Here is a 27,188-nt window from a genome sequence, read left to right on the forward strand (position 1 = left end):
AATTGGCTGGAAGCTGTCTGAACTTAGAGTTGAAACCTAAAGCTCAATATTTGGGATTGCACAAGATGTCATTAGGTTCTATTTTTGTGCCTGAGTTGCTGTAACTGAAAATGGGCATAACACTACTTGCTAACCCCTTTCAGAGTTCTGATCAAGGATAAAGATACTACTAATTAAGCTCTTTCAATCCCTTGGTTGAAATGTTTACATGAAGCAATAACATAAAGTAAGATTTTAGTGGCACAGGATGTTACTCAGACATTTTGGTAATTCGTAGTTGTCCTTTGTCAAACCCTGTCCCCAAGGTATTTTCATCTCAAAGTAGGTATACACCAGGCTAATATCCTTAGCAAGAGTAACAAACCAGAAAAATTATAAACTAACATTTTATGAATGTCTCTACTTCTAAAACTAATCATTATTAAAAGTCAAATACTTTGATCAATGGTACTGTCACATGATAATATTACTTTCCTGCTAACAAATAAAATTGAAGTACACTTATTAAACTTACCACATTTGCTTCATTAGTGGCCATCAGTGACCTGTAATCAAGCAGAATTTATTGGTGGAATAGACATACAGACTTCAACTTGTTTATTTTTCTTTTCTGCTGTCAACATTAACCAATGTTGTCATTGTTGTATATGCATTAGGAAAATATCTTCTCTGAGTTAGAATACAGACCCTATTGGCAATAATTTGGAGGGCATCAAGGATAGGTCTGGTTCCTCCCCTTCCTGCCCTCCATGTACTACTAGAGGGGCTTGGTGTTCACTGGTGGCTGTAAGTACACTCATGTCAATATAAAGATGGTGCAACTGAGTTGAAAATGCATGTGGTATTGTCTAGCCCTGTAAGGGATTCTATAGCAATACTTTCCTATTCCTATTGTAGAATTACTTCCTCCACCACTGCATTCTAACCCATGCTTTGCATCCCAGCTCTATAGTTCAGTGTGGCAGTGCAGTCCAAAATCAGCAAGGTCCCAAAGGGCTCATTTCCTCATTTTCAAGAGTTTTAACTCTTGACTCTTCTGATTTCTGAATTCCAAATTAATCTTTTCTAAGTCACTTTGATCTGCAGCCACTAATATTTCTCTCCAAATCTGATACAATCTGGTACTTACTGCTTGCAGGCCAAGAGAAGGTATACAGATTTAAATGATTTGGCATCAAGAGTGTAATTCTTCAAAGCCCAATATTCTAGGCAGTGATAGAGGAGCTCTGGGTCTTAGAAAGGGATGAAGAGAACTAAGAAACAACCAGCTACCCCTACTGGTATGTGAGACCAAGCTTCACAGAGGAAAATTGCATGAGAGTTAAAACATTTGAAAATTTGTATCAGAATATGTACAAATTTTATGAATAAGAATAAAAGCATCTTTGTGATTAAAATAAAATGACTGGCCAACCTAATGGCTTCAAGAGAATAATATTTAATAGAAGGATTCAGAAAAAGCATTTCACCTCCCTGCAAGAAACTCCTACTTTCCTCCTCCCCAACACCACCATGAATTGACAACATTAAGGAGGCGGGGACAGTATGAGTTTTATGGAAAGGTTAAGTTCTATTATATGAGGTGCACAGAGCCTCACAGATGCATCACATCAGGATGAAAGAGGCATTGCCATGGCTCACACACCCCAGGTGCTCAGGAGTAAGATTCTATAGCTCACTGATTACAGTCATGAAATTTGGAAGCAGATATATATTTCTGAAGTCATGGGAATTTTAATTACAGCTTGATCTTTATGGCTATCCATTGACTTTTCTATTACTGTCCACTTCCAAATTTGTACTTAGGTCTTGGGATTAAAAAAAAAAAAAGCAAAAAGGGATATTTCTGGCAGATGTTGCACTAAGGCGCCTAAGAAGCAGAGCAGATTCAGGCAATAGCTGCCATTGTAGTAATTGTCAAGGTCAAGATAAAACTGTTTAAACGTTTTCACACTGAAGTTACACACTGTAACTTTTATTCTGATTCAAACCTAAGCTGTAACCTTACACAGAGAAAATTCCCGTGCCCTGCATTTTCCATTACCTCATTATTCCTTTTGGTATCTTGCCTCACCTGAATGAGTCTTAGATACTAGAGAAAGTAATGAGGATGTAATGCTTGATACTTTGGTTTCCTTTACTCTCCCCTCTTTTGCATAACATATTTGCATGATACATGTGGTAAGCTGTATAATGGCCCCTGTAAGATGTTCACACCCTAATCTCTGGCAAGTTGTGAATAATATTACTTTACATGGTAAAGGGGACTTTGTAGATGTGATTAAGTTAAAGATTTAGAGATGGGGTGATTATCCTAGATTATCCGGCTGGAACCAATGTTATCTCAGCAGTCCTTATAAGAGGGAGACAGGAGGGTCAAAGTGAGAAAGAGGAGATGTGAGATGTCTCCAGAAGTTGGAGAGATGTGATTAGAAGAGGAAGGAGCCACAAGCTAAGAAATGCAAGTGGCCTCTGGAACCTGGAAAAGGCGAGAAAATAATTTCTACCCTGAGGTTTCCAGAAGGAACACAGCCCTACTGACACCTTGATTTTTAGACTTCTGGCTTCCAGAACTGTGAAAGAATACATTTGTGTTGTTTTAAGGCACTAACTTTGTGGTAGTTTGTTGCAGGAGCAATAGGAAACTACTACAGTGTAAAATGTCCAGCTTTGTTTCCTAAAGATACTTGCCGTATCCCCTTCTAAATTACTTCCTGTTTTGATACAGGACCACAGAAAGTCCTGATGAAGCCCTCAGGAAACATCTGGTGGAGTCTGGACTCCTCAGGCAAATATACACTTGCTTCTCTGGTCAAGGAATTATTCTGTGTTTTTATGGACTAAGATATCCAAGCCTCCTGATTTCCAGAAGATTGCTTTTGGAAAAACTGTATTTGAGTGTAACTGAAACCTTAAACTTCTTTCGAAATGAAAGATAAGCCACTATTGAGTGAGAAGTTGTATGTTAACCATGAAGTTCCCAATTCCCACTTTCTATTTGAGTCTCCTTGAGTAGTTTGTTTATTTTCTCTTCATCAGAATGGAACAAGTATGCTTTCCATCAAGATGAAAACCCTCTAGAATCAGATGAAGACATCTTCTGAGCATGTCCACTCTTTTCATTAAGTGCAAAAACTCCATAATGCAGAAGTGCTTGTTCATAGAGGTAGAAAATGGAGAAGGAGTGAGTCAAAAGGTCTATTTTCATCAAATGCCTCAGAGGAATTCTTTGCTGATTGAGAGAGAATAGCATTCATTAAAGCCATGCTATTTACTCAACTGATTTTTTTTTTTTTTTTTTTTTGCGGTACTCAGGCCTCTCACTGTTGTGGCCTCTCCCGTTGCATAGCACAGGCTCCGGACACGCAGGCTCAGTGGCCATGGCTCACAGGCCCAGCCGCTCCGCGGCATGTGGGATCTTCCCGGACCAGGGCACGAAACCGTGTCCCCTGCATCGGCAGGCGGACTCTCAACCACTGCGCCACCAGGGAAGCCCTCAACTGATTTTTATAATGAGCTTGTTGCTGTGGTCTCAGGCCAAAGATACTAACAACAAAAACCGTGTAACATAAAAATCAAGTTTAAAGTGGAAGTTAATTTCAAAGAAATGGAAAAGAGGGTGCTTTAATAGCATATGTTCTTCAGAGAAAAACTCACTTTTCTTATATAAGAGCTCTGTCAAAGCAGATGGGCTTTCCAGTAGATACAAACTCATCATGGAGAACACTGCTTGGAATTTCCTGCGGTTAAGTCCCTTCAGGGGCACTGTCTTGGAAGATGTTGATTACCAATACAATAAACTTCTTCTGTTAATAAAACTAGCTAGCCATGCACAGTTGCCTTTACATTTAAACCTGCTCGATTAAAAAAAACTTCTATAAGAGTGTATCAAAAGGCAAATTAATCATATTACAAGCTGTTAGTTTTTCTACCTGGATATTCAACTGCTATTGAAACCTGTAAGTCAGATTTGAACTTTTCATATTTCTTTAACCCAAGAGACTTCAATTGTCACCATTAAAACATATAGAGCTGATGATCTCCTAAGAGTTGCTACATATCAGCAGAGTGATCCTCCATTATTCAAATAAATAGGTTAGAATGTTTAAAAATGTTTCAGAGCAATTTTTTCAAAGACTGGCTCAAAATGTTAAAAATGACTTTTTTCTTCTAAAACAGTAAGCATGACCATGGAATGCAGACAAGGGGACAGAGCATGTTTCTGTTCTAAGGCAATCTTGTGATTTTGTACTGAAAAGTCTAGACCTTTTCTTGGAATTTTATCCAGCTCTGGATGACCTGAAAGAGATGTAGTCATGTTATAGAGGGTTTAGATGAGAGTCACAATTACAGTTGGGAATCAGAAAATGAAATCTAGGAGGAACCATCATAGATATTAGGAGGCTGAGTCATAATAGTGGTTTTCAAGTACCAGAAGACTTACAAGGCAGGAAATTACGGCTAGCTCATTTTCCTTTCAATTGAGTACAGGCCAGAAGCTTCCAATGCAGCTTGAAATGAGCTGAGTCTATTGCAAGAAGGAATTTTCTCATGGTGACTTGTTTTTTTTTTTTACTCTTGGATGGTTTAGCAGCAGAACACTCAGGCCAGGTGAGCAGGTGCTGGTACCAGAATGGGAAGAAATCTCCCTCCCCAAGTGTCAACAGGAGGTTGGGAGCCTCCGGCACACCACTGTGTTCCCCCTCTTGCCTCACTGCTGTGCCCTTGCTTTCTTGCCTCTCAATCTTCTATCATCATTTTCAACCCGACTTTGACTGTTAGGGTCCAGACAATAGACAAGAATTCTAAGAGCCCTCACTTTATTCTTCCTCTGAGGATTTCAGAGCTTAGTAAATGATTCTAATTCTTAGAAAGACAAGCCAAAATTTTTTTCATGACTGCCGTGAAAGGAGATTACACAGTATTTTTTCAGGGGCCTTTACAAGTAGTTGCTGCACAGTGCAAATTGGAAAAACAGGACAGATTTCTCATGAGGGCTGGACCAGATGGCCTGTGTGAGGGCTCTCAGAGTCCTCCCTAGTTGTCAATTCCAAGAAAAAAAAAATCCCTGCTGGGCTTCTGTTTTTGTTTCCAATCTGAGTAACTGAAAATCAACCTGCAAGGAGAGTTTTTAAATGTATTTTGATTCTGACTCTCAGGAACAAGTTTTCAAAGTAATCTCTCAAAGTATGGAGGAGAGTGAAGTATGTTCAAGTGCTGAATGCCCTAAAGAGCATTTCATATCCAGGGTTGATATGTAGCCCTGTCTGATCATCTGTGCCATGGGTTTGTAGATTTCTTTCTGACACACCATTTATTTAGAAACTGTGACACCAAGCACACTATCATCTGAAAGTTAATTTATGTCCAGCTTCAGAATATGTACAAGTAGAGAGCTGCCGCGGGGGCACTTTGGGGTCCTCACGACTCAGCAGCAGATGAAGAAAGCGGGTCTGGCTCTCTGAGTACACAGCAGGGCTTTGCTTCTTCTAGAGATAAAAGCTTGAACCGCAGACTGTGCATACGTATAGAAAGGACTTGTCCCTTCTAGAAGTGTTTCATGCACTGTGCTTTTTTCCTGTGTTAAAAAATGGGGCACGATCAAGGAGCTGCAGCATAGAAGCTAACAGAGCATAAGGAATCCCGCTCTTGGAGTCAGGACCTGAGTTTGGCCTTGACCCTTTCATCAGCTCCTTGAGTAACTCTAACCAAGGCACTGGTCATTCTGTACAAAGTGATGTGACTGAACTAGATGGAATCTGAAGTTTCCTGAGTGCCAGCATCCACTGCTAACTCACTTATTTCTAGTGATTACATAGGATTAAAATTTCTGAATATTGAAATGGAAATTTGAAAGACTTTTTTGGCCTTAAATCCTTCAGTCTCCATTACTCTATTTTCTAATTCTGAAAAGAGTGGCAAACTGGTTGTAGAAATATTTGTAAGCATACAGCATGATTAATTTGCAACGTCAACTCATTTTTTATTATTTCTGATGACTATTTCTCAGAATGGCTTTGAAATTCTTATAAGGAAAAGTATGAATCAATGCTTGTGAATTCAATTCTCATAAAGTGGTATTCTCTCCAAAAAAAAAAAAGTTTTGAAGAATACTCAAAGAAACCAAGAGTCCCATATTTTGATCAGATTCACTGGTCCCAAATCTCATCTGTTCATGAATTCATATACTAATGATAAACTATGCATTTGATGAAATGAATTTAAAAAATCAAAGTGAAACATGAATCTGACTTTCCTTTTTAATGTAATGGGACTTTTTTTTCTTCTTCTGTCAGAACATTTCTCAAATTACCACAAGTGCAAATGTTTACAGAAAATTTTTTTAAAAAAAGAATGTCTATAAAATGAGCGCACTTCTAAAGAGGGTCACTGAATGGATTTGGGATTAAGGGCTCCATCTGTAGCAACCCAATTGAAGATCTCAGCTAGAAGACAAGCTGTTTCTGGAAACACTTTGGATACATTCCTTCACTTGCATGTGTGCACACACATACACATGCACATATCGTGCACACACACACTTCCAGAACGGGAGAACTGGAACTACGTTTGGCTAACAACTTCCAGGAGGCTCCCTCCCCTCCTACCATTTTCTCACCATCCCATGGATGCCAGACTTCTGGCTGGTGCTTTGCAGAGGTGGAATAAACTCTATGAGACTGAATCAGCAACTAACTTTCGGGAAGGTTTCTCCACCTCCCATTCTCACCATTTTGCTTTGAGGAAGAGAGGAAAGCCCACACCCATGGGTGTAAGTGAAAATGACAATGGCATTCTTTACCCAAGAAAATGACATTTTTTTAAATAACCAAGCTGCTCTCTTCTCTGGACTAAAATCAGATATTTCTATTTGAAACACAGCCACAGAGCTGGCACTGCTCCCCTTCCTCCTCTTCAGCCCACTTATTTCCTCCCACTTTTCCCCATACGGAGGCTCGCAAGCAAACTCACACACACACACACACTCACACACACTCACACACATTCACTGCCTTTTACGTAATCAGCTGACAAGGTTGATCTTTCACTTCAATTGCTTTGATTCAAAATCTGCCCACCATTCGTGGGAGGTAAAGAACGGTGGATGAGACGTGTGCTTTAATAAAGAGGCTAGGGAAGGAAGGGCCTGGGAAAGGCATCTGGTCTGAGTCTTTTCTATGTAGTCTTGATTCTCTATAGGAAAATAGAGAGTGTTATGGAATTCAACATAAGTTCTCTTGTTTCAAACTTAAAACTCTTAGATTTCTTTTTAACAGCTGCTAGATTAATTCCTTCTTAATAGAACTTTGTAACCAGATACCTTGTTTAAAAACCTGAAATGGTTCTTCCATTGCTGATGTTCACCTTATGTCTTACTGGGTTGCCTTGACCTCCAATGTATCATATCTGACTCCTCTTTGCCTCTACAAGATGCTCTCTCACCACTTCCCTGTATGAACCCTCTGCCCTACTCCATGATTTCTCAGCACGGCAGGCACAGTCTTTGGACAGGCTATTCCCACTGCTGTAGTCTGTGTGCTCTCCTCCTCCTTTCTGATCATCTTTGTATTTCTCCTTTCTCAACATTAAGCTTCCCTGATCTTTCTCATGAAACCTCTCCCTGATTCCTACAGCCCCTGGTGAATGATGGCTCCTCAAACTACAGCAACAGTTTTTCTTTGTATCACTTAACATATGCAACCTTTTTGTGTAGATATCTAGCCACACTAAACTGTAAACAAGCAAGAGAGGAACCACCCAAGAGAGGACTCTTTGTATCCACAGCAGTTCACATAGTGTCCCACATATGTAGTCATACATTTTCCAGGCATTTATTGAGTAGCTATTATGTGCCAGGTGCCAGGTTAGACTCTGGGGTTACAGAGATGAGCAAAATTCAAACCTCAAGCTGCTTCAGACTAATGGGGAAATATAGATGTAAATGGATAATAGCAACACTATGCAATCAATAACTTCCATATCAGAAGTAAGAATCAGATGCAGTGGAGGCACTAAAGAAGAAGTATTTAATGCTATATGGGGTGGAGCCAAGGAAGGTTTCACAGAGAAGGTTAGGCTAGAGTTGGGTCTTGGAGGATGCATAGGAGTTTGCCTAACGGTTCAAGTAAGGTAGGAGAATTCCAGGGTAGAAGGACCAGCATGGAAAATGATACAGAGGCATAAAAAACCAAGAAGGTCCAGTATACTATAAGGAGTTCTCTCTCAAGTAGGTACTTCTGATAAAACAAGTGGTCAGAGATAAGATAAGAACAAAGAGTGGTGACTGTAAAGCATGATGGAAGCCAGACCATGAAGGACTTCAGGTACCATGTTAGGTAGTCTGGATTTTATCCCCTGAGCTACAGAATGGCACTGAAGAAATTTGGGGATAACGTTGTATCTGAAGTTATCTAATGATGACAACAACCTGATTGCTCTTCAGTGAATGAATGGTTAAAAAAATTGTGAAACATACATACCATGAGCTACTACTCAGCAAGAAGAAGGAATGAACTACTGATACACACAATTTGGATGAGTCTCAAGAAAGTTATGCAGAATGGAAAAAAGCCAATTCCCAAAATATTATAAACTGTATGATCCCATTTGTATAATGTTCTTGAAACAAATTATAGAGATGGATCAGAGGTTAGTTGCTGAGGATTAGGGACTGGGGAGGAGTACATGGATGTGGCTATAAAGCGGTAGTATGAGGGATCCTTGTGGTGATGAAGCAATTCTAATGTTTCATTGTGGTGGTAGTTACACAAACTTCTACATGTGGTAAAATTACATAGACATAGAAACATACACACACATGAATACATGTATAACTGGTAAAATCTCAATAAATTCTGTGGATTGTACCAATGTCAGTCTACTAGATTTGATGTTGTGCTATAGTTATACAAGATGTTCCCAGTGGAGAAAACATGATTGAGGGTATGCCAAAATTCCTTGTACTTTTTGTGTGTGTGTGTGAATTCCTGTGATCTATAATTATTTGAATAAAAAAATTTAATGATGACAAAAGTGGTAAGTGCATTAACTCCAAAAAAAGAGAAGTTTTCTAGTGGAGTTAAAGATTATTGCTCAGTTTCCTTCTTGTAAATAATTCTCTTAAGAATTTCAAAGCATGTTTTATGCAACTATATAACACAAGGTTATACTGATATAATGCATATGTTACAGATAAAATTTTTCTTCATGAAATTGGGTTCATTGATACTCAACTTGTTCTGGAACTAAAGTAACAATTTTAGAATAGGGGAGTAGCTCAGTACAAATGTGCTCAATTCTGAATATCAAAAGCTCTGAGATCATGTCCAACACTAGTAGCTAGATCATTCTAAAAAGTTATTTTAAAAAAACACCCATCAAACAAGCAAAAACAACCAAACAAATCTGGCTTAACTTGTGTTCTGAGTGATTTGGCTTTCTTAGGATAAAAAGTTCACGTATGTACTTACATTTATGTGATATCTATCATGTATATATATATATATATATATATATATATATATATATATATATATATCATGTATACATCTATCATATATGGTCGCAGAGTATACATCAAACTCTAACACAGTATGATGAACTCTAATATTAAAAATATATGCAAAACTAAAATAAAGGACCTCTCATGTATTAACAAGGCACAAGTATAAGAAACATAATAGTCCTGTGTTATTTACACACAAGATAGTCCCCAAGATAAATGGTAGGTGGAATCTTGTTCTCTTGCTCTGACAGTGACATGTGAATAGCAGATTGTTCTAGGGGATTTTTTTTCTTATCCTCAGCCTTGAAACAATAGTTAATTTTATGCTAGATTCTTGCACAGTGCTGATGTGACGGTAATAGTGGCTTTGAGTATTTTGTTCTTGTAGAATTCAGATACTTCATACAAGTGTATATTAATTTTTTCTAAAATCCCAAGTTCACGAGTTCCTGATTAATGGATGGTAATTACAGGCTATGATATGAGCTGTGCTTTAAAAATCATAAGGTAGGGCTTCCCTGGTGGCGCAGTGGTTGAGAGTCCGCCTGCTGGTGCAGGGGACACAGGTTCGTGCCCCGGTCCGGGAGGATCCCACATGCCGTGGAGCAGCTGGGCCTATGAGCCATGGCTGCTGGGCCTGCGCGTCTGGAGCCTGTGCTCCGTGGCGGGAGGGGCCACAACAGTGAGAGGCCCGCGTACCGCAAAAAAAAAAAAAAAAAAAAAAAAAAATCATAAGGTATTAAATGAGTAGAAGGCATTCTACTCATTTATCAGGGTTATAAGTAGGTCCTCAATGGCCAGGTAGCACCCTACAGCAAGGATGGAACCTGAATGAAGTCCTTGGGATGGCAAATAGGTGGCAGATATGGGCACAATGACTCATGCCCCAAGATGCAACCATAACTCTGGAACTGAAACAGAGATGGTAACCTCAAAATGGTCAAACAGGTTGGCTGAGCTATGACTATGACCCCCCAAAATATGACTTTCATAAGAATATCTCATAGTAGATAATTATTATGTATTTGTGTGTTTTCTTATTCATGGTCTGTTTTCCTAAGAATGAAAGCCCCAAACCTTGTCTGGTTTCTGCACCTTTTTGTACCCAGTTTTAATAGGGTTCCTGATACAGAACAGGTGTTCAGTAAATTATTTATTGACTAAATGAATACCTCTTCACTCCACAACACTGTTTTTTTACCATTATTCAGTGGTAGACACTTTTAAAATTCTGACCAAAGCTATGAACACTCTCCTCAAAAATACACACACAAAAAGACTACATTTTTTATTTTCTATAGGATTCATGGATCCAAGATTAAGTTATGCATACGGAAATCATTTTCAAGGATGAGAATATTATTGTAAACACAATTAGCCACTGATTTTAGTTCCTTCAGGCATTCTCCTGATTATTTACCCAAGCCAATTACCTCCCCAACATGATGGCATGATTTTTTATTTTTTGCAATTTGTTATCATTAATAAATAGTCCCTACATGCACATTATATTTTAGTGACATCAATGTCAAAGAAAAAGATAACTCAGCTCATAAAAATATTTCTGCCATTTTTATAAAGTGTATTATAGTTAGTCTCTCTCCCTTCCACTTCTGTCTTTCTCTCTTTCTTTCTCCAACCCTAAGAAAGTCTTTGTGTACATCTGGTATAACCTCCTAATCTCTTTCCTAAAGGTCACTCTAAGTAGAATTTGAAATTGAAAGAGAAAGGGGTTAAGTCACACTTACACACACACACACACAAAGCCACCGGCCTGTCATCAATGGAACAATTCAGAATAAGAGGGGGAGTGGAAACAAGGTAACTTGTCCAGTCACCATAAACAACAAGTAACTCAAGTTATCCTGAAGACTGCAGATGGCTAGCTTTTTGTCAGAAAAGAGCTGTCTTTAGTTGCCAGTAATGAAAGATGCCCAAGTGAATCTTACATACTGAACTTTTGGTAAAGAGAGACAATTACCATCTAATCTGAACTGAGCTGTATTACTAGAAAACACTTTATGGAAATCTCCTGCCTTCATAAGACCAAACTCTTCCAATACACTGATCCACAAGCAAGTATGGAACTCTGCCACAAGAAATTAAGGGTGTTACTTTTAATTCCTTCTGGTTTACAAAAAGAAAGCTCAAGGTGCTGCTGGAGGCCACAGTTAAACCACCTCTGCCATCTGCCTTAACCCTGAGTGTCTCGTTCCCAGGGGCCCTGCCCGGGAAGGCAGCAGCTCCTCTCCATCTCTATCTGGCCAGCTGAACTGCATGCAGAGCAACACCATGGCCACGGGGCAGGGGCTGGGTGTGTGCCACAGAAGCAGCAACAGAAAATGCCAATGCACTCGAGATTGCAGTCCTAGTTACCAACCTGTCGTGGGGTCCCATTCTCCACCATGGAAATATCAAGAAAAGCAGAGGTTCTCACACTGATAACACTTCAAGGAATTGCCTGGAGTCAGTTGCTTGCATTGTACTGCAGTTGAGGCAAAGAGCTTTAGCTATAATTTTTAGTGGGTCCAAGCCACCCCATGGCTTTCTTTCTTAATGGCTCAAAAATATACCAAAACAATAGTGCTTGGTGTTTTTCAATGAGAAGATTTCCTGTTAAAGTTTCCTGTTAGCTCTGCAAAAAAACTTTTTCAAGGACAACTTTTATAGAAATTGGTTTGAATGCTTATTTCAGAAACCTCACATGGGAAACATAGTCTTAGGTGTGCCTTATTTTAATTGCATTAAGTTCCTTATATCCTAAAATCTAGTTCCTAACAAAGATGAGAAATAGTTAAATATAAATAATGGACAAAGTCATATCTGCAAACCAGAGTCAACAAAGCCTTTGGGAGATGCACCATAAGCTCTTCTCTACATCCGCAAAGAGTTTTAGAGACTAGAAGCACAGTAGTTTTAAAGAAATAAAGTCAGGAAGACTCAGCACAAAGCAGGTACAATAAGGAGGCAGGAGTCACAGAATTGAATAATGGAATTATCTACTTATTGCATTTCAGTCATTCCCTATTAAAGAGAACATCAACCATTACCAGGAAGATTTCTAACTCTAGAAAGCAGCACAGAGGAAGAGGGAGCTTAAAAATGTATGAGGAAACCAGCGGTATTACAACAATTGACTTTTTCTCCATATTTCACAACAAGGTCTGCATTGTATTTCAAGCAGTAATTTAGGTTTAAGTATGTCAGTGTTCAAACTAACTTACCATTATAGGTGTTTCTTTCCTGCAACAAAACTTCCTTAAAAGCTTTCATATCATTTGTTACCTTGGGCTTTCAAAAGATAAATGATACAGTACTAGATAGAAACTATTTTTAATAGTATAATCACAAAAACTACAGTCTATACCATAAAATAGGACAAGCACATTTGCTCTTGAAAAGCTGCCCTGATCTCAATACCAGTTTCCAGCAGCTGTGTTATTCTCTGCAGACTGGAAGTCATACGGCTCCGAAGGTGTTCATAACACTTTAAAATATACAAAATGGGCCACAGTTTTTAAATCCTATACATACACAACACAACACAACCACCTTGGGTTTTCCTAAAGAGCTATTTTAAAGACACCTGAGAGTTCTAAATTAAGCAGCCCACCAATGAGTAAGTCACTTTTCAAAACCACTGAACTGTCTCCACTGCACCTGTATAGAACACGGAAACCTGGGACAGAGAGAATCTTACATCCATACCTATATTTCATGCCAGTCTGCTTTGCGGTGGACTCTTTGAGAGAGATGTGATGCTGAGGGGTGAAGGTACCCAGGCTGCGTGCGATGATAGCGACCGTGCGGAATTTGGCCCGGGCTGCGTTCACCACATTGGGGGCGGTGGAGCTCTGCTTGCTCAGAAGTCGCTCCTCGCCATTCCGACTCTTCAAATTATGCTCTGTGCAGGCTATGGAGACTTGCATTGCTTCCCCGGGCAGTGCACGGTCCCTCTCAGAACGCCGGAACACAAGCAGTCAAGAGAGGTCGAGCAGTTGGGAGGGTCTGCTTGTCTTTTAACCCCTCCTTGCTCCCCCTTCCTCGGGGCAGAGGAGTCCTCGCGGCTGACTTCAGAGCCAGGGAAAGTGGCAGCAGTGACTGCGGTGCAGGACAGAGTCCCAGGCACCGAGAGAAGTAAACAGCTAGCCCTGAAGTTGTCACAGCAGCTGGAGCGCGGATCAGGCTGGCAAATCTTCCCGGGCAGTAATCTCGCTTGATTAAACAGCCAAATCCATGTAGTCGGGAGGCTTAGGCAGACGCCTGGAGCTAAGCATTTGTGCTGACTGCACGCAGCCCTGCCAGGAGCCTGTCCGCGGTGTCTGAATGCGGGCTTGCCTCTGGGCGATGGCTCAAATCCACGCAGGCATACTGCAGGATGCGCCGCCAGCACCCTCTGGACCACAGGCAGGATGCTCTACCGGCGCTCTGAGCATCCCAAGAAGCAGCTAATCGCAAGCCGCTCCCCGGAGACCGGTGGTCTCCAGCCACTCCGGCTGCCAGCTCCCTCCCTGCCCCACTCCGGGAGGTCGTGGGGGCTCCTCAAGACCCCTCCCCACTCATTTTCAGGCGGAAGCCTGGGTCACTGTGTCCGCACCAACACGGGTTAGCAGCTGCGCGCAGGAGCAGGAAGGTCCCTTTAAAGAGCTCCTCGCCTTTGTGTGCGACGCGAAGGCAAGAATCACTTCCACCAGACTCTTGCTGTGATAGACGCTGGAGGGCTGCTCTTAAAGGGGGGCTCTGCCCAGGCTCAGACCAAATCCCGTGGCGGCACAACTGTTGGGACCGGGGGAAGGCAGGATGGGGGTGCCCCTGCCACGGAACATGCCAGTGAATGAACACGTGAATACTCTGTGACTGGTTTGTTAAAACACAGCTTGAAATCCCTGTTATTAGCCTTACCAGCATTTATTTCCCCTTTGCACATTACTTCTTAAGCCGATAAGTTTGAAGTTTACTGAAAAGACACAGTGCAGACTTTTCAGAGTCAAGTCACCTAACTCACTGCCAAATCTCTTCTGGCTCCCCAAGGAGGGTGAAGGATGGGCGAGGAGGCAGCAATTTGGCACCACCCAGAAGGGGGCTGCACTAGGTAAGCTGCAGGTCCAAGTCACCATCCAGGAAGGTCCAGGCCAGGTGGCTGGAACTGTGTACACTGCCTGCTGGTCATCTATGACCCACTGGTGAGGACAAGCATTATCCCCAGGGCAAGGGTAGGCAGCAAGACACCTCCTGTCATCTTGGAATGTTCCTGTGAGGCAGGAACATTGCCTGGTTCAGTAGCAGGTGCAAAGCAACTCCTCAGTACATGTGGTTGAACCAAACTAAGCACCAACTGGCGGATAATGATTTCTCTCTCCGTTTGAAATGCACAGAAGTCAGACAGTTTTTTAATAGATGTACTTACAATAAAATTGTGCCTTCTGCACAATCAGTTCTCTAAAGGTGGTTTCCAACAGAAACTGCTGTCAAGCAAAAAGGAACAGTGTTTAAATCAACAATATTTATGAGCACCATCTCTGTACTAGGCATTAGAGAGAAATATGGAGAAAAAAATATAGCACTATCCTTCTCCTCAAGGAACTGGCAACCTGGATGGGAAGGATAAAACAATCAGTCTTAAAGAGGCTAATTAACAATGTCAGAGGTACATTAGTGTTTAAATGAGTGGTACCGACACCAAGTACACTAGAATTAAGCAGGGGAGTGATTACAGGAGGCTAGAGAAAGTTCCTCATTTCCCTACACTTCTACTGAATCCCAATTAGGTACCTGACTGCTTGTTGCTGGGATACAAAATAGCTTAGATGTGGAGGCTAGACCTCAAAGAGCTCATGGATGCCCAGGCAGCCCTCATAGACTGTGGGACTTTGCCTGGGACATGAATTTGATTAGCTGGAGAGGAGAAGGTCTGTCTTCCCAGAGATTGGCTGGGGTGAGGAGAACACACACTGTGGCTGTGTCAATGTGAGATATATATATATATATATATATATAGAGAGAGAGAGAGAGAGAGAGAGAGAGACAGAGAGACAGAGAGACAGAGAGACAGAGAGAGAGAGAGAGAGAGACAGCAGTTCTGACCACTTCTTCCAAAATTAAGTTGTAGGAATGAAATTTTCAAGTAGAATAGGTACCTGTTTTGAATTCCATTCCAGACATGAATCATAACATCTTTTTTTGGTAACATCTTTATTGGAGTATAATTGCTTTACAATGGTGTCTTAGCTTCTGCTTTATAACAAAGTGAATCAGTTATACATATACATATGTTCCCATATCTCTTCCCTCTTGCGTCTCCCTCCCTCCCACCCTCCCTATCCCACCCTTCTAGGTGGTCACAAAGCACTGAGCTGATCTCCCTGTGCTATGCGGCTGCTTCCCACTAGCTATCTATTTAGTTTGGTAGTGTATATATGTCCATGCCACTCTCTCACTTTGTCACAGCTTACCCTTCCCTCTCCCCATATCCTCAAGTCCATTCTCTAGTAGGTCTGTGTGTTTATTCCCGTCTTACCCCTTGGTTCTTCGTAACCTTTTTTTTTTCTTAGATTCCATATATATGTGTTAGCATATGATATTTGACTTTCTCTTTCTGACTTACTTCACTCTGTATGACAGACTCTAGGTCCATCCACCTTAATTTGTTAATTAAAAAATAAAAATAAAAATAAAAAAGAGTTTTATAGTGTCTGGCCTTACATTTAGATCTTTAATCCATTTTGAGCTTATTTTTGTGTATGGTGTTAGGGAGTGTTCTAATCTCATACTTTAACATGTACCTGTCCAGTTTTCCCAGCACCACTTATTGAAGAGGCTGTCTTTTCTCCACTGTATATTCTTGCCTCCTTTATCAAAGATAACATGACCATATGTGTGTGGGATTATCTCTGGGCTTTGTATCCTTTTCCATTGATCTATATTTCTGTTTCTGTGCCAGTACCATACTGTCTTGATTACTGTAGCTTTGTAGTATAGTCTGAAGTCAGGGAGCCTGATTCCTCCAGCTCCATTTTTCGTTCTCAAGATTGCTTTGGCTATTCGGGGTTTTTTTGTGTTTCCATACAAATTGTGAAACTTTTTGTTCTAGTTCTGTGAAAAATGCCAGTGGTAGTTTGATAGGGATTGCACTGAATCTGTAGATTGCTTTGGGTAGTAGAGTAATTTTCACAATGTTGATTCTTCCAATCCAAGAACATGGTGTATCTCTCCATATATTTGTATCATCTTTCATTTCTTTCATCAGTGTCTTAGAATTTTCTGCATACAGGTCTTTTGTCTCCTTAGGTAGGTTTATTCCTAGATATTTTATTCTTTTTGTTGCAATGGTAAATGGGAGTGTTTTCTTAATTTCACTTTCAGATTTTTCATCATTAGTGTATAGGAATGCCAGAAATTTCTGTGCATTAATTTTGTATCCTGCTACTTTACCAAATTCATTGATTAACTCTAGTAGTTTTCTGGTAGCATTTTGGGATTCTCTATGTATAGTATCATGTCATCTGCAAACAGTGACAGCTTTACTTCTTCTTTTCCCATTTGGATTCCTTTTATTTCTTTTTCTTCTCTGATTGCTGTGGCTAAAACTTCCAAAACTATGTTGAATAAGAGTGGTGAGAGTGGACAACCTTGTCTTGTTCCTGATCTTAGTGGAGATGGTTTCAGTTTTTCACCATTGAGGATGATGTTGGCTGTGGGTTTGTCATATATGGCCTTTATTGAAAGTTCCTTCTATGCCTACTTTCTGCAGGGTTTTTATCATAAACGGGTGTTGAATTTTGTCGAAAGCTTTCTCTGCATCTATTGAGATGATCATGTGGTTTTTCTCCTTCAATTTGTTAATATGGTTGATCACATTGATTGATTTGCATATATTGAAGAATCCTTGCATTCCTGGAATAAACCCCACTTGATCATGGTGTATGATCCTTTTAATGTGCTGTTGGATTCTGTTTGCTAGTATTTTGTTGAGAATTTTTGCATCTATGTTCATCAGTGATATTGGCCTATAGTTGTCTTTCTTTGTGATATCTTTGTCTGGTTTTGGTATCAGGTTGATGGTGGCCTCGTAGAATGAGTTTGGGAGTGTTCCTCCCTCTGCTATATTTTGGCAGAGTTTGAGAAGGATAGGTGTTAGCTCTTCTCTAAATGCTTGATAGAATTCGCCTGTGAAGCCATCTGGTCCTGGGCTTTTGTTTGTTGGAAGATTTTTAATCACAGTTTCAATTTCAGTGCTTGTGATTGGCCTGTTCATATTTTCTGTTTCTTCCTGGTTCAGTCTTGGCAGGTTGTGCCTTTCTAAGAATTTGTCTATTTCTTCCAGGTTGTCCATTTTATTGGCATAGAGTTGCTTATAGTAATCTCTCATGATCCTTTGTACTTCTGCAGTGTCAGTTGTTACTTCTCCTTTTTCATTTCTAATTCTATTGATTTGAGTCTTCTCCCTTTTTTTCTTGATGAGTCTGGCTAATGGTTTATCAATTTTGTTTATCTTCTCAAAGAACCAGCTTTTAGTTTTATTGATCTTTGCTATCGTGTCCTTCATTTCTTTTTCATTTATTTCTGATCTGATCTTTATGATTTCTTTCCTTCTGCTAACTTTGGGGTTCTTTTGTTCTTTTTTCTCCAATTGCTTTAGGTGCAAGGTTAGGTTGTTTATTCAAGATGTTTCCTGTTTCCTAAGGTAGGACTGTATTGCTATAAACTTCCCTCTTAGAACTGCTTTTGCTGCATCCCATAGGTTTTGAGTCGTCGTGTCTCCATTGTCATTTGTTTCTAGGTATGTTTTTATTTCCTCTTTCACTTCTTCAGTGATCACTTCGTTATTAAGTAGTGTATTGTTTAGCCTCCATGTGTTTGTATTTTTTACAGATTTTTCCTGTAATTGATACCTAGTCGCATAGTGTTGTGGTCAGAAAAGATACTTGATACCATTTCAATTTTCTTAAATTTACCAAGGCTTGATTTGTTACCCAAGATATGATCCTGGAGAATGTTCCATGAGTACTTGAGAAAAATGTGTATTCTGTTGTTTTTGGATGGAATGTCCTTTAAATATCAATTAAGTCCATCTCGTTTAATGTATCATTTAAAGCTTGTGTTTCCTTATTTATTTTCATTTTGGATGATCCATTGGTGAAAGTGTGTTGTTAAAGTCCCATACTATGAATGTGTTACTGTCGATTTCTCCTTTTATGGCTGTTAGTATTTGCCTTATGTAATGAGGTGCTCCTATGTTGGGTGCAAAAATATTTATAATTGTTATATCTTCTTCTTGGATCGATCCCTTGATCATTATGTAGTGTCCTTCTTTATCTCTTGTAATAGTATTTATTTTAAAGTCTATTTTGTCTGATATGAGAATTGCTACTCCAGCTTTCTTTTGATTTCCATTTGCATGGAATATCTTTTTCCATCCCCTCACTTTCAGTCTGTATGTGTCCCTAGGTCTGAAATGGGTCTCTTGTAGACAGCATATATATGGGTCTTGTTTTTGTATCCATTCAGCCAGTCTGTGTCTTTTGGTGAGAGCATTTAATGCATTTTCATTTAAGGTAGTTATCGATATGTATGTTCCTATTCCCATTTTCTTAATTGTTTTGGGTTTGTTATTGTAGGTCTTTTCCTTCTCTTGTGTTTCTTGCCTAGAGAATCACAACATCTTATAACCTGCAGGTGAGGTTTAAATTACATTATGGAATTTCATCCTCTACCTTCCATGCTTTTCCCACTCCTTATTTTAAAAAATAAATATACTGCCTACTGTTCAGTGGTTAGAAAGTAACTTCAGGATGGGGTGAGGGTTGTAGAAAGGGACAAATGAACCTAGGCTTCCTTTTTTTACCCTCAACTCCAAGGAAGTAGTTCCTGAAGCAAAGCTTTTTTCCCTGGAATAAACAACAGTGGGCCGAGAGGAAGCAGATCATTAGAACTTTTATTTTTTTCATGCTAATCTGGCTCATCGGGGATGATCAATATGAATCAGGAAAATAGTCAAAGTGAAAAGAGGAAGAAGTGGGAGGAATCAGAATGAACAGCTCATAAGTGGGGTGGGGGTGGGGATAAAGCATCCTGGGAAGCAAGACGGAGCATGGTGATTACCACAGGGCCAGAGGGGTCAAGAGCCAGTGGCTCTGGCTTAGGCACTGACTGAGGGGGAGGAGGTGTGGGAAGGCAGCTAAGGGCTGAGGTATGAGAGTTGCCAGTTCTACAGGGAGGAGGGAGAGTTTCAGGGTGTGTGAGGTCTGCACACAGTTAACTGAGTGGCTTTGCCAAGAACTAGCAGAGCAACACCTGAAAGCATAACCAAGACCAGAACAGGGCCTAGGTTATCAGAATAAAACATGCAAGGCAGAGCACTTCTGAGTCACCTACTCAGCCCCAACAGGACCAAGCAAGGTGCCTTGTTTAGAGCAGGCCCTCACTCTATAAATAATTGAGAGAGGGAGATAAGGAAGCTTAGGGGGGAGAGAGGGAAGAAGGGAGGAAGGAAGGGGTATGGGAAGATGCCAAAATCTTAGATAAACTTGAATCCTTTAAAAAAAAAAAAAAGAAAGAAAGAAAAAGAAAACCCTGCACTTTCTAGTTTTGCACAGGCTGCTCACTTGAAAGGTACCAATAACGGCTCCACATTCATGTCTGCACGTCTTGTGTATAGACAAGTATCCACCTTTAGTACATGCCTCAAAGAGAATCAAAGGACTGAGGCCAGAGGAATGCTCACAGTGCCTCTTTCTGGCTGCCCACAGTGAGCCTTTCCAGATCTGACCCTACATGGGCTTTCTGACAGCCAGCGAGCAGCTTGGTGACATACCACAGCTGTACTCACCCTTCCCAGCATCAATGGAGCAGTAGGTCTCAGGGGCCCAGAAATTAGATAATGGTTGCTGTGAGAATGCTCATTCCTCCTAAGTTTGTGCTAATGGGCCATATCCCAATTAAGCTGGGAAAATTAAATTTCAAATATGTATCTTTCCATTGTCACACAATAGGATTTGGAGGATTCTCACTATTATTATTTCAGGTTCAAATAAGACACACAAATGATGATATAAATATAGATGTAGATTTAGATATAGATGTAGCTATTGCTATGAATAGAATTGGGCCCTCCCCAAATTCATATGAAGTCCTAACCCCCTAAGTATCTCAGAATGTGACTGTATTAGAGATAGTTTCTTTAAAAAAGTAATTGAGGTAAAATGAGGTCATTACAGTGGGCCCTAATCCAACATGACTGATGTCCTTATAAGAAAAGGAGACTAAGACACTCACAGAGGGAAGATCATGTGAAGACACAGAGAGAAGGAAGCCATCTGCAAACCAATGAGAGAGGCCTCAGAAGAAATCAACCCTGCTGACACCTTGATCTTGGACTTCTAGCCACTAGAATTGTGAAAAAAAAAAAATAGATTTCTGTTGTTTCAGCCACCCAATTGTATGGTATTTTCTTTCAGCAGTCCTAACAAACTAATACAGCTATAAATATTGTTTTTATTTTAATTCTTATATTATTGGTCAAGAGAAACTATTGGAATTCTCCAAAAAAATGCTCCTAAAAGTCATTATTAGGCCATGATGGATATCATTATCATGCCACTCTACACATCCTAAGCAAATATTACAAATGTGCTCCAAAGAAGAGTTCCAAATACAACCCATTTATTCCTTTCCACCAAGTCATGAAGCCTCTACCTGGTGACTCTTGATACAAGAGGTAGTGGTTTTCAAGGCACTTCTAGTACTTGTTCTTAATGATCTCCTTATTCTGACAGTTCACCCTTTTACGAGCTTGCTTTATCCTGGGCATCCAGAATCGGCAACCTCAGAAATGTCATGAGGCAATGGAGATAGGCCTACATTGGCGGGCCTAGGCCTTGCTGCAAACCCAGCTCTGTCACTTTGCCTGTGACCTTGGGTGTTATTATCATTCCATATGCCTCTGTTCTTTCACCTGAAACAGGAGAGGGATATGTATTTATTTCCAAGATCCTCTCTTGTGCTATAAGATTCCCTGAGGTGCTTTTACAGAGAGATGTGGAAGTTGCAAGATTACACAGAGTTATCACTTATTCTGCAGTTTTGCCTGGGTCTCAGCTGGTCTCTATTCATTACCTGATATTTGGGATTCTATGGCATTTATATCAAAGGGTCACTGGGTCATGGTGACAGAGCTGGTTAGGAAGAGACCCAGGCTGGTTAACTTGCACCCTGTCTTCTCATGCTCATCCATAGAGTCTTTATGGTAACATAGGAGGACTCTAGGGTGTGGGCTCAGTTGGAGCTGGGTGTGCATCCCAGCTCTGCTCTGCCTCTTCTTCCCATGTGCCACTGAGGGGGATGCTTAACCTCCCTGTGCCTCTATCCTCATAGAAAAACAGGGTGCCCGAACATTCCTCTCCAGATGACTGTGGGAATGGCATGAAATAGTGCCTGACCCACAGCAGGCACTTGGTAACTGATCAGCATCCATTTCAATTTATTAAAAGCAGGCTTTTGGGAAGTCATTAACCTCCTCCCAAACAAGCTCACCCAGAGACCTCAGCAATTACCAATATCAGTGACACTTACACAGCACTCCCTATGTCCTGGGAACTCTTAGGAACACTTTACATGTATTAGCTCACTTAATCCTCATATAATCCCAAGAGGAGGTGCTATGTTACCAACTCCATTCTACAGATGAAAAAACAGGAGACACAGAGAAGTTAAATAACTTGCCCAAGGTGACGCAGGCAGCAAACTGAGACCTGGGATTTACCTCAGGGTAGCCTGCCTCCAGAGACTTGGTTCTTAACCACTGTGCATACTGCTCCTCACTGCGAGGACTTCCTCTGAGAAGGGCTTTAAATGGTGCCATTTTATGACTATAATTTGAAGGAAGTCCTAGTCTTACTATGAGTGAGGGAAAGAAATTCAATATTGAAAGTCTAAAAATTTCAGTACAATTAAGTCAGCCACGCTTGGTAGCTTTTAAGTATACCTTTTTATCAACCTTTCAAATACTTCATAATACTTTATTCCTATTACTCAAGAAAAAAAAATTTCCCAGTTACCTGGCAAATTTCTGTTTGACTAATTTCCCATAGATAAAGTCAGAACCAAATGACTTGTGCTGAGTCCACTTAGAAACTTATGGTTTATATTCCATTGGAAACCACAGCCTGTGGGAGCCCGGAAGCATTTAATTATGCAGCCAGGCAAAACTGGATTCATTCAAAACGGAAAAGAATCTGTTAATATCTGAAGAATTTTAAACATGCAAATGTACAGATGGCAAGCCACTTTATGTGCCTATTATTTGTGATTAAAAGAGAAATTTTTAGGGTGAGAGTTTCCTATTTATTAGAAATACTTAACATGTGGGTTTGGAGAACAATTTATTACATTCTGACAAATTGAACCAGCCATGAAAATTAGCATGGGCCCACATTTGCACAGGCACAGGTTTTGGAATAATAGAGAAGGTAAAATTGAGAGGCCAATAATAGAGAAAGTAAAATTGAGAGGCCAGTTGAAGACACAGACCTACTAGAGAATGGACTTGAGGACGTGGGGAGGGGGAAGGGTAAGCTGGGACAAAGTGAGAGAGTGGCATGGACATATATACACTACCAAATGTAAAACAGATAGCTAGTGGGAAGCAGCTGCATAGCACAGGGAGATCAGCTCGGTGTTTTGTGACCAGCTAGAGGGGTGGGATAGGGAGAGTTGGAGGGAGGGAGATGCAAGAGGGAAGAGATATGGGGATATATGTATATGTATAGCTGATTCACTTTGTTATAAAGCAGAAACTAACACACCACTGTAAAGCAGTTATACTCCAATAAAGATGTTAAATAAATAAATAAATAAATAAATAAATAAATAAATAAATGTTACTATGTCCTCGTAGAAAAAACAAAAAAAGAACAAGAAAACACTCAATAGTGTTGAATAGAAGAAATTTCCAGATGTCTACCCTTCCGCTTCCCTGGAAGAAAAGTTTCAACAGAGAACCCCTACCAGGAGCCCTGAGGACAGGCTCAATACAAATCTTCTCATACTCCAGGCCACAGTCCAAAACCAAATATAGTTAAAGAATAGTTAAGCTTCTCAATGAACACTTAAACTATACCCTCAGCCACTGATACTTCCTTAATTTGAAACTTCTGACACATCAGATGTATCAGCAAGATCTCCAATACTTATCCATCACTTTATAAATTCAAGGCAAGGTACCATAGTGCTATAGGAAGCAGGTGTGGAAGAATAAAAAATTCACAATTCAGACTATTTTGCTCAGGCTTCATGGAAAGTAATTTCTCATAAGCTTGTCTGGAACCTGGATGTAGAGCTGGGAGGAAATAGGGACAGAAGGCCTATTTATTTTTTTTACAAATGTCCTTAGTTCTTCCTAAGTTATTAGCCATTAGTATAATTTCTGCCATTGCCTTAAAATACAACAAGCTAGTCAGAAATATTTGCCATGTCTTTGGGTAAAAGATTTTCCTAAAGAGCTTAACACACAGAGAATTTGTTTTCAAAGATAGTTAGAATTATTATACTTCATCCAATTTAAGATACCATTAACCACAAGATACATCATTATTTTGTACACCACTAAAATAGAAATTGTGGCCAATTAATTACAACACAATGCTTTTTTTCATCCCTCAAACTTTCAATTTTAAATTTATCAAGAGTCTTTTTAGACTTACATTGTTCTGCCCCAAATTTCATTCTTGTACATACATACAAAAGAAAATGTAAGGACAATAAATTGGTTAAAGTATTCCCAAAATGTATTCACATTCAGATTTTTTTTTTTTTTTTGGCTGCATTGGGTCTTCGTTGCTGTGTGCAGGCTTTCCCTAGTTGTGGTGAGCGGGGGCTCCTTTTCGTGGCAGTGCGTGGGCTTCTCATTGCGATGGCTTCTCTTGTTGTGGAGCACGGGCTCTAGGCACGCGGGCTCAGCAGTTGCGGCTCACGAGCTCTAGAGCGCAGGCTCAGTAGTCGCAGCACATGGGCTTAGTTGCTCCGCGGCATGTGGGATCTTCCCGGACCAGGGCTCAAACCCATGTCCCCTGCATTGGCAGGCGGATTCTTAACCACTGTGCCATCAGGGAAGCCCTCACATTCATATTTTGATGCTTCTGGATGTTTTATTCAGAGTCATCAATGTCCACATCTCTCCACACAGTCATCCTTTGTGTTGGTAATGCAGGAATTTTTTTTTTTTTTTTTTTTTTTGCAGTACGCGGTCCCCTCACTGTTGTGGCCTCTCCCATTGTGGAGCATGGGCTCCAGACGCGCAGGCTCAGCGGCCATGGCTCACGGACCCAGCCGCTCCGCGGCATGTGGGATCCTCCCGCACCGGGGCACGAACCCATGTCCCCTGCATCGGCAGGCGGACTCTCAACCACTGCGCCACCAGGGAAGCCCCAGGAATTTTTTAAAAACGTGCTCAACTATAGTCTCTGGGAGTTTATTCCAAGCTGTTGACACCTACTCTGAAAAAGTAGGTGCACACTTTAAGTGTGCGGTGCACACTTACAGGCATTGACAACCACATCTTGATGGTCACACAGTCGGGAGCAACTAGAGACTAAGTCACTATTTCAGCAAAGGAAAACTATGTGCTTCAAAGAATTGATGATTTCTAAGATAGTTTATTATAAACTCTTATTTCATGGCAATTTAAATCTGAAATACTGTAGAAGGAAGGAAGGGAGGGAGGAGGGAAGGATATCTGAGCACCCACTATGTGCCAGGCATTGTGCCAAAGGCTTCTACATCCATTACTCATTTCAGAAGAAAGGAAGAAAAAAAAAGCTAGCCTTTGTTAAGCATGTAAGTTAATTGAGCTCTCAACTCAGTATTCTATAACTCAGTGGAGTTACATAAGCATTCATCTTCACTCCTCCAAAACTGAGAAGTGAATCAGACTCCAAAAGAGCTTTCCACATAAAGTCACCATTGCCCAATGGGGCTGAGAAAAATAAGCAAACTGAAGGTCTTTCCAAAAATATGTTAATGGGTAAAAATTCACTTGTTTCAGTTCAAATCTGTTGGTCTTCTTAGGGTGAGAAAAGCCATTATTACACATGTCACTCTACGGCATAATATCTAATATATTTTTATAAAAGATGTATTCTTTCACTTCTTTATTCTGTTCATTTTCAAAGGGAAGATGTCGTAAAAAAGCAGATCTAAGATCCTACGGGATTCTTTCTCATTTAAGTCTTTCCCTGTGGCAGATCACAGGAAGTTCTTGTAAGAGACGCTTCAAGCTTTCATCACATTTAAAATGCAACTCATTTTGGACGATATACATATCAGGTTCTCACCTTATGCTCCATCAAGTGCCTGTATTGTCTGAAGTTTTTATAATTTACATGCATTACTCTTGTAAGTAAAATAAAATAAAAATTTTAAGTTATTTTATCTATTATAAATTTATCACAAATTCAGCTGAGAGGAAACAGTGAGACATGGCAGCAAGAAAGAGAAAGAAATCATGCATTTATCCAGACTTCCAATTTTTAAGATTTTTGTCAACAGCATCTTGGTTTTTGGGTTTTTACTTTTCTACACATAGTTTTGTGGTGGTTGTTATTGATGTTGCTGTTGTTGTTCTATATAAGTGAATACTGTTCAAGGTATGTATCAGTTACCTCATGCTATCACTTGGCATTTGTTCATTTGTTTTTTCATTTTTGGACATTACCTATCCTTAAGTCAATTATTTGTCCTCACCATGCATTGCTCACCACATTAATATGCATTTTTCATTGTTCAGTTGACAAGTTCTATGAGGCAAAGAGTCAGAGGACTCAGTGCCTCCTCACAGGGCTCCCTTCCTGGCTGGGGCATGTACAGACATTCAGTGACGATTACTGCCTACCCTATATGTCGGGACAATGGTATAGCCAGTACACACTCTAGAGGAAGAGGGAGCAATCATCGGGAGTTGTGGCAGTTAGAGACACTATGGTGGTGTCAGAAAAGATCTGAAAGATTGAGTACAGAGAAGCTCCCAGGCAAGGAAAGAGAGTAGGGGAGAGAGGCTACATCAGCAGAGGAAGCAGCTGTAGCAAAGATGAGGAGGTGGAGGAGCTTATTGGGGAATAATGACTAATAACTTTGGATGGCACCTTGTTTGAAAAAGGGATTTACATAAGAAATTATGCAAAACAAATGTATATAAATCAATTGGAGTCTGTTGAGAACAGCCTGGAATAAAATTCTGGGTGAAGACTCCCCCTTCGGGGCAGTTAGGAGAGGTTGAAGGTAGAAAGTTCATCAAAGATTCTGATCCAGGGTGTAAGCAGTATTTTTGGAAGATCCATCTGGAAGCCAATAGAGTGGCCTGGAGATATAAGAGACTCAATTCAGGAAGACAAGTAGGAGACTGCTGGAATCGGCCAGCCATAAGGTAAAACCTGCTGATGGAGGAATGATACTTCCTACTGCCAGTTCTGATAGATGGGAAAATGTTCACAATGCACTGTGAGCTGAAAAAATAGTTCACAAAATAATATGCACAGTATGAGCCTATTTTGACAGAAATAAAAATTACCTATCTCTGCAGATAAACAAAAAGATATAGGCAAATATATTCTTATATTGGATATATTAGATATACCCAAATACTATCAGTAGTTACCTGTGGGTGGTGGAACTATGGATAATTTTTACTTGC

The 27,188-nt window shown here is 40.2% G+C and overlaps 1 protein-coding gene across 5 annotated transcripts in view; it reads right to left on the reverse strand.

Annotated features, from left to right (window-relative positions):
* Positions 1 to 27,188, reverse strand: part of KCNAB1 (potassium voltage-gated channel subfamily A regulatory beta subunit 1) — a gene marked incomplete at its 5' end in the record, with an annotated part of 420,311 nt that overhangs the window by 254,744 nt on the left and 138,379 nt on the right. For 2 of the 5 annotated variants that reach the window (XM_082625461.1, XM_082625459.1), the window contains one exon: positions 13,214 to 13,474. The exons of the other annotated variants lie outside the window; for them this stretch is intronic. In XM_082625461.1, the coding sequence (XP_082481587.1) occupies positions 13,214 to 13,434 (221 nt within the window). Of the gene's footprint in view, positions 1 to 13,213; positions 13,475 to 27,188 lie in introns of those variants that run through there. 5 annotated transcript variants of the gene reach the window in all.

The sequence above is a fragment of the Mesoplodon mirus genome (genome assembly GCF_964341445.2).
Source record: "Mesoplodon mirus genome assembly, chromosome: 6".
Taxonomy (NCBI): Eukaryota; Metazoa; Chordata; class Mammalia; order Artiodactyla; family Ziphiidae; genus Mesoplodon; species Mesoplodon mirus.